Source organism: Melozone crissalis, unplaced genomic scaffold, assembly GCF_028551555.1.
Source record: "Melozone crissalis strain CALT ecotype California unplaced genomic scaffold, PUWL_Pcris_2 ptg000571l_1, whole genome shotgun sequence".
Classification (NCBI taxonomy): domain Eukaryota; kingdom Metazoa; phylum Chordata; class Aves; order Passeriformes; family Passerellidae; genus Melozone; species Melozone crissalis.
The window spans coordinates 5,236-18,632 of record NW_026536261.1 but is presented as its reverse complement, the minus strand read 5'-3'; the positions used below and the strand labels follow the sequence as shown (position 1 = coordinate 18,632).

General features: G+C 58.1%; 1 protein-coding gene across 1 annotated transcript; it reads right to left on the bottom strand.

Annotated features, from left to right (window-relative positions):
- Positions 1–1,185: 1,185 nt before the first annotated feature.
- On the bottom strand, positions 1,186–12,109 carry SLC27A3 (solute carrier family 27 member 3). Its single transcript, XM_054295275.1, has 10 exons — positions 11,395–12,109; positions 10,095–10,304; positions 9,121–9,279; positions 8,091–8,215; positions 6,960–7,154; positions 5,107–5,197; positions 3,452–3,650; positions 2,668–2,765; positions 1,937–2,067; positions 1,186–1,362 (listed from the first exon to the last, which is right to left on the bottom strand). Exons 1-10 carry the CDS (start codon positions 12,107–12,109, stop codon positions 1,186–1,188), a joined length of 2,100 nt encoding a protein of 699 aa, XP_054151250.1.
- Between the last annotated feature and the right edge of the window lie 1,288 nt (positions 12,110–13,397).

Here is a 13,397-nt window from a genome sequence, read left to right as displayed (position 1 = left end):
CTTCCCCGCTCCGCCGCTCCGCCGCCGCCGCCGCGCGTGGCACGACGGGATCTGTAGTTCAGCGGGCCGCGCCAACAACGGGGTGCGATTTGTGTGTGGACTATAACTCCCAGCGGTCTGTGCGGGCGCTGCGCAGGGAGCGCTGGGAAATGGAGGCACTGGGTTACGAGGTACTGGAAGGGGAGGGAGGTTGGGACTACAAATCCCGGAGAGCAGCGCGAGAGCGCCGGGCCGGGAAAGGGGCGTGGCCTGTGGAAGGGGCGCGGTCTGCGCTGTGAGGGGAATGGGGCGGACGAGCACGGAGGGGCTCAGAAATGGGGGCGGCTCTGGGGGTACAGCGAGGTCACCCCCTCCCCAAGCCTGGGAACTGAGCAGACACTCCCCAGACCCAAAATTAGGGGGTACCAGACTCCCCCAGCCCATATAGCCAGGAGGGCAAGTGAGGGACACTGCGACGACACACACCCCAAATTCCGTCCCACCCCGCCCAGGCACAGGCAGCAATTTGGGGTTCAGGTCTTTATTTGCTTCATCCAACACCCCCAAATCCGGGGGAATCCGTAAGGGCACTTGTGGTTATGGGGTGGGGGGGACACTCACCCCCTCCCGGGGTCCTGAGTGAGGGAGGGGGGGTCACAGCACCGATCCCTTGTGGGGAAACTGAGGCACAGCGCTGAGAGACGGACATGGGGACACCCGGGACGGACCTGGGACCCCAGAAAGGGACACGGGGACCCCAAAAATGGACACGGGGACCCCAAAAATGGACACGGAGACCCCCGGGAAGGACACGGGGACCCCAGAAATGGACACAGGGACCCCAAAAATGGATACAGGGACCCCCGGAATGGACACAAGGATCCCCGGGACAGAGACGGGGACCTCAAAATTGGACATGGGGACCCTCAAGACAGACAGGGGGCCACAGAAATGGACACGGGACCACTCGGGACGGACATGAGGATGCCCAGGATGGACATGGGGACGCTAAAAAATTGACACGGGGACCCCGAAAATGGACACGGGGACACCCGGAATGGACGCAGGGACCCCTGGGACGGACATGGGGACCCCAAAATTGACACAGGGACCCCAGAAATGGCCGCGGGGACCCCAAAATGGACACGGGACCCCCGGGACAGACACGGGGACCCCAAAAATGGACACGGGACCCCCGCCGCGGGCTCAGATGCGGATCCGGCCGTCCCGGAGGCGCTGCCAGCGCTCGGCGTCCAGCGGGACGAAGGCTCGGGCGGGCTCGTCCAGCACCAGCAGCGGCTCCGCCACCAGCGCGGGGTCGCAGCCGTCCCGCGCCAGCCGCACCTTCTGCTGCTTGAACGTCTCGGTCATGTCCAGCCCCTCCTGGCGACAGCGGGGGTGTATTGGGGACCCCCGGGATCCCCCTGAGCACCCCCTGGGACCCCTGAGCACGTCCCGAGCACCCCAGGGACCCCTCAAGCACTCCCCGGGACCTCCGAGCACCCTCTGGGACCCTCTGGGACCCCTAAACACCCCCCAGGATCCCTGAGCACCTTCCAGGACCCCCCCCAGGACCCCCTGAGCACCCCCGAGCGGCCACCCAGGATCCCCCAGCACCTCCTGGGACCCCTAAACACCCCCTGGGACCACCCTGAGCACCCCCTGACCACCCCCCGGACCTTCCAGGACCCCTGAGCACCCCCCGAGCACCCTCCAGGGACCCCCGGGGACCCTCAGGACCCTGAGTATCCCCCGGGGACCGCCCAGAAACCCCCCCGGTACCCCCGTTATCCTCCGGTACCGTCAGCCTCAGGAAGCGGGGCTGTGCGTGGGGCGGCAGGAGCCGCTCCAGGTGCCCCCGGTACCCCCCGTTCCCCCATTCCCCCCGGTACCCCCGGACCCCCCAGCACCCCCTGTTGTCCCGGTATCCCCGTTTCCCCCCCCCGGGTCCCGGTACCGTCAGCCGCAGGAAGCGGGGCAGCGCGTAGGGCGGCAGGAGCCGCTCCAGGTGCCGGTACAGCCCGGGGCCGTCCAGGGAGTGCCCGGGGCGCAGAACGAGAGCGGCCATGCCCGCCCGGCCCTCGTGTCCTGCAGGGGAGGGGACAGTGGGGACATCGGGGACATTTGGGACATTGGGGGCATTTGGGGCATTGGGGACATTTGGGACATCGGGGACATTGGGGACAGTGGGAACATTTGGGACACTGGGGACATTGGGGACATTGGGGACACTGGGGACATTGGGGGGATTGGGGACACTGGGGACATCAGGGACATTTGGGACATTGGGGACACTGGGGACATTGGGGGGATTGGGGACATTGGGGACACTGGGGACATCAGGGACATTTGGGACACTGGGGGGACTGGGGACACTGGGGACACTGGGGACACTGGGGACATTGGGGGACATTGGGGACCCTGGGGACATTGGGGACACTGGGGACACTGGGGACATTGGGGGGATTGAGGACATTGGGGATAATTGGGGACATTGGGGACATCGGGGACATTAAGGACATTGGGGACATTGGGGGGATTGAGGACATTGGGGATAATTGGGGACATTGGGGACATCGGGGATATTTGGAGGCATTGGGGACATTGGGGATATTAGGGGACATTTGGGGACATTTGGGGGGACACTTGGGGATATCTGGGGACTCTGGGGACACTCGGTGGCCGCACCTGGCACGCTGACCCCGTAGACGGTGGCGTCCTGCAGGGACTCGTGGGCCAGCAGCGCCTCGGTCACCTCGGTGGTGGCCACGTTCTCACCCTTCCACCTGGGGGGAGGGGGGAGAGGAAAACGTTTAATGGGGACCCCCAGGACCCCCTGGGACCCCCCAAGACCCCCGAGCAGCCCCTGGGACCCCCTGAGACCCAGAACATTCCGCAGGGCTGAGCCCCCCTGGCCGTGCAGGGAGGGGGGTCTGGGGGTGTCCCCATTATGGGGAGGGGGCTCTGGGGGTGTCCTCATCCCGGGGGGGCTCTGGGGGTGTCCCTGGGGGTCTCCCCACCCCTGTCAATGCAGGGAAGGGGCTCTGGGGGTGTCCCCATAGCAGGGGGGCTCTGGGGGTGTCCCCATCACAGGGGTGTCTCTGGGGGTTTTCCTGGGGGTGTCCCTGTCCCAAGAGGGGGCTCTGGAGACACTTGGGGTCACTGGGGACATTTGGGGACACCTGGGGGTGTCCTTGTCCTGGGGGTGTCCCTGGGGGTCTCCCCATCTCGGGGATGTCCCTGGGGGTGTCCCCGTCCTGGGGGGGCTCTGGGGGTCTCCCCATCCCTGGCCATGCAGGGAAGGGGCTCTGGGGGTGTCCCTGGGGGTGTCCCCATCCCAGGGGGTGTCCCTGTCCTGGGGGTGTCCCTGGGGGTGTCCCTGGGGGTCTTCCCATCTCGGGGATGTCCCTGGGGGTGTCCCCATCCCAGGGGTATCTCTGGGGGTCTCCCCAGCCCGGGGTGTCCCCGGCACCTGAAGGTGTCCCCGGTGCGGTCGCGGAAGCGCACGAACTGCTCCCGGTCCTGCTCCACCAGGTCCCCGGTGTTGAAGAATTCGTCGCCCTCGCTGAAAACCCCGCGGAGCAATTTCTGCTCCGAGAGCTCCCGGCTGCCCGCGTAGCCCAGGAACGGCGTCCGGGCGGTCACCGGCGCGATCAGGAGACCCGTCTCACCTGAGGGACAGTGAGATAAAATTTAGAGATTTTAAAGAAATTTGAGTTCATTAAAATAGCCCAGGAATGGAGTCCTGGGGGTCACCGGAGCGATCAGCAGCCCCGTCTCACCTGAGGGCATGGGGACACAAAATTCAAGGGATTTAGAGAAATTAGAGTTAATTAAAAATATATTAATTATTTTAACCGGGGGGTCACTGGGGTGATCAGCAGCCCCGTCTCATCTGAGGGGATGGGGACAAAAAATTCAGGGAATTTAGAGAAATTAGAGCTAATTAAAAATATATTAATTATTTTAACCGGGGTGTCACCGGGGTGATCAGCAGCCCTGTCTCACCTGAGGGACAGTGAGATAAAATTTAGAGATTTTAAAGAAATTTGAGTTCATTAAAATAGCCCAGGAACGGAGTCCTGGGGGTCACCGGCGCGATCAGCAGCCCCGTCTCACCTGAGGGCATGGGGACACAAAATTCAGAGAATTTAGAGAAATTTGAGTTCATTAAAATATATTAATTATTTTAACCGGGGTGTCACCGGGGCGATCAGGAGCCCCGTCTCACCTGAGGGCATGGGGACACAAAATTCAGGGAATTTAGAGAATTTTGGCAGTTATCCTGCAATAAACACTTTCTAAATTTAAATTGTCAGAGTTTTTGGATATCAAAATCCATAGATTTTAGATATCAATATCCATATTGGGAATGGGATGTACCAAAGTAATGAATATTTGGGTCTCAAATATTGTCTACATAAAATCTGTAATCACCTGTAAATCACGGTGTGTATTTGGGAGTTACCCCCAAATAAACTACAATTTCTAACTCTACACTGTCAGAGAGTTTTTGGATATCAAAATCCATAGATCAATATCCATATTGGGAATGGGATGAAGCGAAGTTATGAATATGTATTTGTATTTTGGGTAGTGAATACTTGTATAGATAAAATCTGTAATCACCTGTAAATGGTGGTGTATATTTGAGAGTTATCTCACAATAAACATTCACTTTCTAACTTTAAATTGTCAGAGAGTTTTTGGATATCAGTTCTAGACCAATATCTATATTGGTTATGAATATGTATTTGTATTTTGGGTATTCAATACTTGTATAGATAAAATCTGTAATCACCTGTGAATCACGGTGTGTATTTGGGAGTTACCCCACAATAAACATTCATTTTTTAATTCTAAACTGTCAGAGAGTTTTTGGATATCAAAATCCATAGATCAATGTCCATGTTGGGAATGGGATGTACCAAAGTAATGAACATTTGGATCCTCAATATTGTCTAGATAAAATCTGTAATCACCTGTGAATCACGGTGTGTATTTGGGAGTTACCCCACAATAAACATTCATTTTTTAATTCTAAACTGTCAGAGAGTTTGGATATGATTTCTAGATCAATACCCATAATTTTTCACCACCCCAGGCGCCCCCGTGCCCGCTGCTCACCCGTCCTGGCGCGGATGCAGCGCCCGTTCCGGTCCCGCTCCGGTTCCCCGGCAGCGACGTCGTAACGAACGACCTCGAACGGGGAGAAGAGCTGGGACAGGGGCGGGAAGGGTCATTTTTATTAATGAAAACGAAATAAAAATATTAAATTAAATTTAAATTAAATTAAATTAATAAAAAGAAATAAAAATGTTACTTTTCAAAAACTAAACAAAACCCTGAAAACAGCTCTAATAAATGTAAATTAATAAACTTTTTTCCCTTTATTCCTAACCCAAACCCTCCTTTATTTCTAGTCCCATCTCACAACAAAAACTATATAAATATATTTATACATATCCTTATAAAAATAAATATATTTTCCTGGTCTATTTTCCTGGCAGACCTTGTAGATGGCGCTGCAGCGATTTATATATATATATTTTTATATATTTATATATTTATATATTTACACATACACCTATTTATTTATATATTTACATTTTATACATTTTATATTTATATTTTATATATTTTTGTACATTTATATATTTATTTATATATTTATATTTATACATTTATATTTATATATTTGCTTATAAAAATAAATATATTTTCCTGGCAGACTTTGTAGATGGCACAGCAGCGGCCCATGGTGCCCTCACTCATCCCATAGGTCTCCACGAATTTAAATAGCTATGTATTTATATATTTATATATTTATATATTTATATATTTATATGTTTACATATTTATTTGTTTTTATATTTTATATTTTATGTCTATATATTGGTATATTTATATATTATATATTCATATATTTATCTATTCATATATGCATATATTTATATATTGATATATTTATATTTTATATATCTATACATTTATATTTTATATATTTCTATATTTACATATTTGTATATGTATATGTTTATATATACATTTATACCTTTATATATTTATATATTTATATATTTATATATTTATATAGTTATATAGTTATACATGCATATACATTTATATATCATATTTTATATTCATATATTTATATTGTATATATTTATATAAAACATATTTATATATTTCTATTTTGTATTTTGTATTTTCTATTTTATCTATTTCCTTTAAAAAATAAATATTTCCCTGATCTATTTCCCTGGCAGACCTTGTAGATGGCGGAGCAGCGGCCCACGGCGCCAGGGGTGCCGGTGTAGCGGAACAGGGTCACGTTACATAGTTATATATTCATATTTTTTAATATATTTCTATATTTCTATATTTCTATATTTATGTTTTTATATTTTTATATTTTTATATATTTATATATTTATGTATTTATATATTTATGTATTTCTATATTTCCATATTTGCAGACCTTGTAGATGGCGGAGCAGCGGCCCACGGCACCGGGGGTGCCGGTGTAGTTGAACAGGGTCATGTTATATAGTTATATATTTATATATTCATTTATATAGTTATATATTTATATTTTTATATATATAAATATACATTTATATATATATAAATATATATATAAATATATATATATTTATATATTTATTTATATATTTATTTATATATTTCTATATTTGCAGACCTTGTAGATGGCGGAGCAGCGGCCCACGGCGCCGGGGGTGCCGGTGTAGTTGAACAGGGTCATGTTATACAGTTATATATTTATTTATATTTTTATATTTTTATATTTTTATATTTTTATATATTTATATATTTATATTTTTATATATTTGTATTTCTATATTTGCAGACCTTGTAGATGGCGGAGCAGCGGCCCATATTTATATATTTATATATTTATATATTTATATATTTTTATATTTATATATTTATATATTTATATATTTATATTTGCAGACCTTGTAGATGGCGGAGCAGCGGCCCACGGCGCCGGGGGTGCCGGTGTAGTTGAACAGGGTGACGTTGCCCTCGCTCATGCCGTACGTCTCCACGATGCGCACGGGCCCGAAGCGCCGCTGGAAGCTGCGCCACACGTCGGGCCGGAGCCCGCTGCCCACGGCCAGCCGCAGCCGGTGCTGCCGCTCCGCGGGGCGCTGGGGGGGGACCGTCAGCGCCGGGAACCCTCGGGGGCACCGGGAACCCCTGGGACCACTGCCAGCACTGGGAACCCCTCGGGACCACCGGGAACTGCCCGGGACCACCGGGAACCCCTTGCGGTCACCGGGAACCCCTCGGGAACACCGGGAACCCCTCGGGACCTCCGGGAACCCCTTGCGGTCACCGGGAACCCCTCGGGACCTCCGGGAACCCCTTGCGGTCACCGGGAACCCCTCGGGAACACCGGGAACCCCCCGGGACCTCCGGGAACCTCTCGGGGTCACCGTCAGCACCGGGAACCCCTCAGGGTCACCGAGAACCCCTCGGGACCTCCGGGAACCCCTTGCGGTCACTGGGAACCCCTCGGGAACACCAGGAACCCCCCGGGACCACTGGGAACCCCTTGCGGTCACCGGGAACCCCTCGGGAACACCGGGAACCTCTCGGGGTCACCGTCAGCACCGGGAACCCCTCAGGGTCACCGAGAACCCCTCAGGACCTCCGGGAATCCCTTGGGACCACTGTCAGCACCGGGAACACCCCCGGACCACCAGGAACACCCCGGAAAACCCTCAGGGCCACTGGGAACCCCTCGGGGTCACCATCAGCACCGGGAGAGCCCCACGGGACCCTCCCCAACCCGGCCCGGGACCACCGTCAGCTCTGGGGAACCCCCCGGGACCCTCCCTCAGTCCAGGACCCCCCTCAGCTCTGGGGAATCCCCCGGGACCACCCCAACTCGGGACCCCCACCAGCTCCAGGGAACCCCCGGGAGCCCCCTCAAGCCCAGCACCACCGTCAGCTCCGGGAACGCCCCGGGACCACCGTCAGCTCGGGGGGACCCCCGAGACCCCCCCTCCCCAGCCCGGGACCCCACTCAGCTCCAGGGGAGCCCCCAGGACCCCCCGGGACCCCCATCCCGCCCCCCTGACCTGCGGCTGGTTGACGAGGTAGCGGCACAGCTCCCCGATGTACTGGAACACGGTGACGCCCTCGGCGCGGCAATCCTCCCAGAACTGGCTGGCCGAGAACTTCTCCTTCAGCACGCACGTGGCTCCTGCGGCACGGAGACGGGGGGGTCAGCAACAAAACACCCCCAAAACCCCCCCAAAAACACATCCCAAAACATCTCCCAAAATATCCCAAAAACACCCCCAAAAACACCCCCAAAACATCCCCAAAAAAATCCCCAAAACACCCCCAAAATATCCCAAAAACACCCCCAAAAATACGCCCAAAACATCCTCAAAACATCCCCCAAACATCCCAAAAACACCCCCAAACACACCAAAAAACACCCCAAAACATCCCCAAAAACATCCCCAAAATATCCCCAAAACACCCCCAGAAACATTCTCAAAACATCCCCAAACACCCCCAAAAACACCCCAAAATATCCCCCAAAACATCCCCAAAAACACCCCCAAAATATTTCCAAAACATCCCCCCCAAAACACCCCCCAAAACACGTCAAAAACACCTCCAAAATATCCCCAAAACATCCCCCAAACACCCCTAAAGCATCCCCAAAACCATCCCAAAAACACCCCCAAAACATCCCCAAAACACCCCCAAAAACGTTCCCAAAAACATCCCCAAAACACCCCAAAACATCCCCCCCAAAACACCCCAAAAACACCCCCAAAACACCCCAAAACCACAACCAAAACACCCCAAAACATCCCTAAAACACCCCCAAAACACCCCCAGTGCCCTCCCCGTGCCCTGTGCCCGCTTACTGATGCCCAGGCAGCCCACGATGCCCAGCAAGGACCCCCAAAACACCCCCAAAATATCCCCAAAACCACCCCCAAACACCCAAAAAAACCCCCCTGTGCCCCCCCGGTGCCCCCCGGTGCCCGCTGACCGATGCCCAGGCAGCCCACGATGCCCAGCAGGACCCCAAAAACACCCCAAAAACACCCCAAAAACACCCCCAAACCACCCCCGGTGCCCGCTGACCGATGCCCAGGCAGCCCACGATGCCCAGCAGGGCCCCTGCCATGTGGTAGAGGGGCAGTGCCAGGTACACCACGTCCCTGCCGGACGCTCCCACCAGCTCGTAGAAGCTCAGGCACATGACGGCCTTGAGGTGGGACACGCGGGCGGCCTTGGGGAGCCCTGCCGGGGGGGGAAATAATTGAATTTTTAAAATAAAACGGTATAAAAATCGATAAAATTTTATACAAGTTTTATAAAGCCCATCCCCGGTGCCACCGCGCCATCGCTGGCGCCACCAGTCCAACCTCGGTGCCACGCTCGGTGCCACCAGCCCATCCCTGGGGTCACCAGCCCATCCCTGGGGTCACCAGCCTACCCCGGTGCCACCACCCCATCCCCGGTGCCATCCCCGGTGCCATCACCTCACTCCCGGTGACACCACTCCACCCTCAGTGCCACCATTGACCCCTGGTGCCACCGCTCCATCCCCGGTGCCACCACCCCATCCCCGGTGCCATCCTTGGGGTCACCATCGACCCTCGGTGCCACCAGCCCGTCCCCGGTGCCACGACCCCATCCCCGGGGCCACCACCAACACTCAGTGCCATCAGCCCATCCTCAGTGCCACCATCAACCCCTGGTGCCACCGCTCCGTCCCCGGTGCCACCACCCCATTCCCAGTGCCACCACCTCATCCCCAGTGCCATCCCCGGTGCCATCATCCCATTCCTGGTGCCACCACCCCTACCCCCGGTGCCATCACCTCACTCCCGGTGCCATCCCCGGGGTCACCACCCCATTCCCGGTGCCACCAGCCTATCCCCGGCGCCATCCCCGATGCCACCAGCCTATCCCCGGCGCCATTCCCGGTGCCACCATCCCATCCCCAGTGTCACCAGCGCATCCCCGGTGCCACCACCCCATTCCCGGTGCCATCATCCCACCCCCGGTGCCAATTCGGTACAAATCCGATAAACACTCGGAATGCCCGGTACCGGTGGTGCCCGAGGTGAAGATGTACAGGCACGTCTCGTTCATGTCCTCGGGCTCCCGCAGCTCCTCGGGCCGCAGCTGCTCCGAGGCCGCGTCCAGCAGCTCCTGCAGGGCCAGGGCGCCCTCGGGGCACGGCCCCGGCCCGAGCACCCACACGGCGACCCCGTCCTCCCGCAGGGCGGGCAGCAGCGGCGCCACCGAGCCCAACAGGTCTGGGGGCAACGGGAGGGTGTGGGGGCAGCGCGGGGGGCACCGGGGGCACTGCTCCATCCGCGGTGCCACCAGCCAAGCCCCGGTGCCATCCCCGGTGCCATCACCCCATTCCCGGTGCCACCAGTCCATCCCTGGTGTCATTACCCCATCCCCGGTGCCACCAGCCCATCCTCAGCGCCACCTCCGGTGCCATCAGCCCCATCCCCAGTGCCACCATCCCATCCCCAGTGCCATCCCCAGTGCCACCAGTTCACCCCCGGTGCCACCAGCGCATCCCCAGGGCCATCAGCCCATCCCCGGTGCCACCACCCCATTCCCGGTGCCATCATCCCATCCTCGGTGCCACCAGCCCATCCCCAGTGCCATCCCTGGTGCCACCAGCTCATCAATCCCCGGTGCCACCATCGAGCCGTGGTGCCATCAGCTCATCCCTGGGGCCACCAGCCCATCCCCGGTGCCACTCACCCCTTCCCGGTGCCACCATCGACCACTCCCGGTGCCACCAGCCCATCCCCGGTGCCACCCCCGGTGCCCAAAGTGCCACCCACTCCTCGTTCCCTTCGTCCCCGTTCTTTACTCCACTGGTCCCGCTCCGGTTCCCCGCCCTCTCATCCCCCGGTATCCCCGCTCTGTCCCCGTTATACCCCGGGATCTCTGCATTCCCCGGTCCCCCCGTTATCCCCTCAGTGTCCCCCCGTTATCCCCCGGTGCCTTTCCCCCTCCATCCCCCGGTCCCCTCGGTATCCCCCCCGCTTCCTCTCGCTCCTTTTCCCGCACGTTCCCCGCTTCTCTCCCGGTATCCCCCCGGTGTCACCCCGTTATTCCCCAGTCCCCCCTGTGCCTTTCCCCTTCCATTCCTCGGTCCCCTCCCGGTCCCGCCGCTTCCTCCGGGCCCTTTTCCCCACGTTCCCCACTCCCCTCCCGGTGTCCTCCCGGTGTCCCCCGGTTATCCCCCAGTCTCCCCGGCTTTCCCGGTGCCTTTCCCCCTCTCCCTCCCGGTCCCCCCGCTTCCTCCGGGGCCATTTTCCCCACGTTCCCTACTCCCCTCCCGCTGTCCCCCGTTATCCCCCGTTCTCCCCCGTTTCTCACCATCCGCCACCAGCAGCGCCGTGGCCCCGCAGCCCCTCAGGCAGTGCCGGAGCCCCGCCGGTCTCAGCGCCGTTCCCAGGAAGGCCGGGCGGGCTCCGAGCGCCGCCAGCCCGAACCATGCCCACACGAACCGGGGCTCGTTACCGACCAGCAGCCCCACGGTGTCGCCGGGCCTCGGCGGGGCCCGCAGCGCCCGCAGCGCGTTCGCCACCCTGGCCACGCTCCGCGCCGCGCTGCCCAGCGGCTCCGCTCGGCCCCGGAACCGCAGGAACGGCCGCGCCGGAGCCTCCCGGGCCGCCCGCAGGAACCGGGACACCACGGAGCCCCCGGGGCCGCGCCGCGCCCGCCGCCGCACCCGCAGCGCCCGCAGCGCGAACGAGAGATCGGCCCAGAGGTGCGGCCGGAGGAGCCGCTGCAGCGCCCCCAGCACCCCCAGAGCGGCCCCCAGCGCCCCCAGAGCGGGGCCGGGGGTCCCCAGGAGCGCCCCCAGCCCCAGCGCCCCCAGCAGCGCCCCCAGAGCGGGGCCGGGGGTCCCCAGGAGCGCCCCCAGCCCCAGCGCCCCCAGCAGCGCCCCCAGAGCGGGGCCGGGGGTCCCCAGGAGCGCCCCCAGCCCCAGCGCCCCCAGCAGCGCCCCCAGAGCGGGGCCGGGGGTCCCCAGGAGCGCCCCCAGCCCCAGCGCCCCCAGCAGCGCCCCCAGAGCCGCCGCCAGCGCCATCGCCCGCGCCCGCCTCGGGGGCGGGGAGGACACGCCCAGTTTGGCCACGCCCACCTTGGCCGCGCCCACCGACCGCGCCCGCTTTGGACACGCCCACTCGGAGCCCACCCCCCCATTCGCGACCCCTCTGCCAAGCCCCTCCCCCCCCGTGTCACCTCTGTCCCCTCCCCTGTCCCCTCCTCATTATCCCCTCCCCATTGTCCCCTCTGTCCCCTCCCCATTGTCCCGATTGTCGCCTCCCCTCTCCCTTCTGTCCCCTCCCCATTTCCCCCACTGTTCCCTCCCCATTCTCACCCCCCCATTGTCCCTTGTCCCCTCCCCTCTGTCCCCCCCATTGTCCCCTCCCCTGTCCCTTCTGTCCCCATTTTCCCCATCGTCCCCTCCCCATCGTCACCTCCTCATTGCCACCTCCCCTGTCCCCTCTGTCCCCTCCCTGTCCCCCCATTGTCCCCTCCCTGGTCCTTCTGTCCCCTCCCCTGTCCCCTTCCGGGGCCTCCCTGCTCCCTCTGTGTCCCAGATTCCCCCTGTCCTGGGGGGGGTTGGCAGTGTCACCAAGGGGGAGGTGGCAGTGCCACCGGGGGGGGTTGGCACTGTCACCATCACGGGGGGGGGGGGGGGGGTGTTGGCAGTGTCACCATGGAGGGGGTTTGGCAGTGCCACCATCGTGGGGGGGGAAATGGCAGTGTCACCATCGGGGGGGGCAGGGTGTTGGCAGTGCCACCATGGGGGTTGGCAGTGTCACCAGGGGGGGCTGGCAGTGCCACCATGGGGTTGGCACTGTCACCATCCCGGGGCTGTCACCACCCCCCCCATATCACAAATTGGGTCCATTCAATACAAAACAGGAAAGTTTTTATTGCTGCTTTTCTTAAAAACACTTAAAAACGCTCATTGGGGGGGGGGGGGGGGGCGGGGGCAGGACCCCTCCCCAAATTCTCCTGCCCCTCTCCACCCCCCCAGGACCCCCCAACTCCCCCTCCCCAAATCATCCTGGAGCAGCCACTCGGTTCCACCCTTTATTTACAGCTCTGGAGGAAAATGGGGGCTGGGGGCTCCCCCCTTTGTCCCCTTGGGGGGACCCCACCCACACTGGGGGGGTCCTGGGGTGGGGGGCAGAGACCCCTCCCCATGTGGTGAAAAGGGGGTGAAGGGAATGACGGGGACCCCAAGCTTGGGGATTTGCTGGCACCGGTTTGGGGGGTCCTGGGGGGTTCCCCATGGAAAGGGGGGTCCTGGAAGGGGGGGGTCCCCATGGTGGGGAGGGGTCCCGGAGAGGGCGGGGGGTCCC

Excerpts from the sequence above, each read along its gene's own strand:
- SLC27A3 (XM_054295275.1), bottom strand. The coding sequence starts at position 12,109 with ATGGCGCTGGCGGCGGCTCTGGGGGCGCTGCTGGGGGCGCTGGGGCTG. Across the intron at positions 9,280-10,094 it reads CTTCACCTCGGGCACCACCG|GGCTCCCCAAGGCCGCCCGC; the intron begins GTACCGGGCATT and ends CCCCCCCGGCAG. Across the intron at positions 2,068-2,667 it reads CTACGGGGTCAGCGTGCCAG|GACACGAGGGCCGGGCGGGC; the intron begins GTGCGGCCACCG and ends CCTCCCCTGCAG.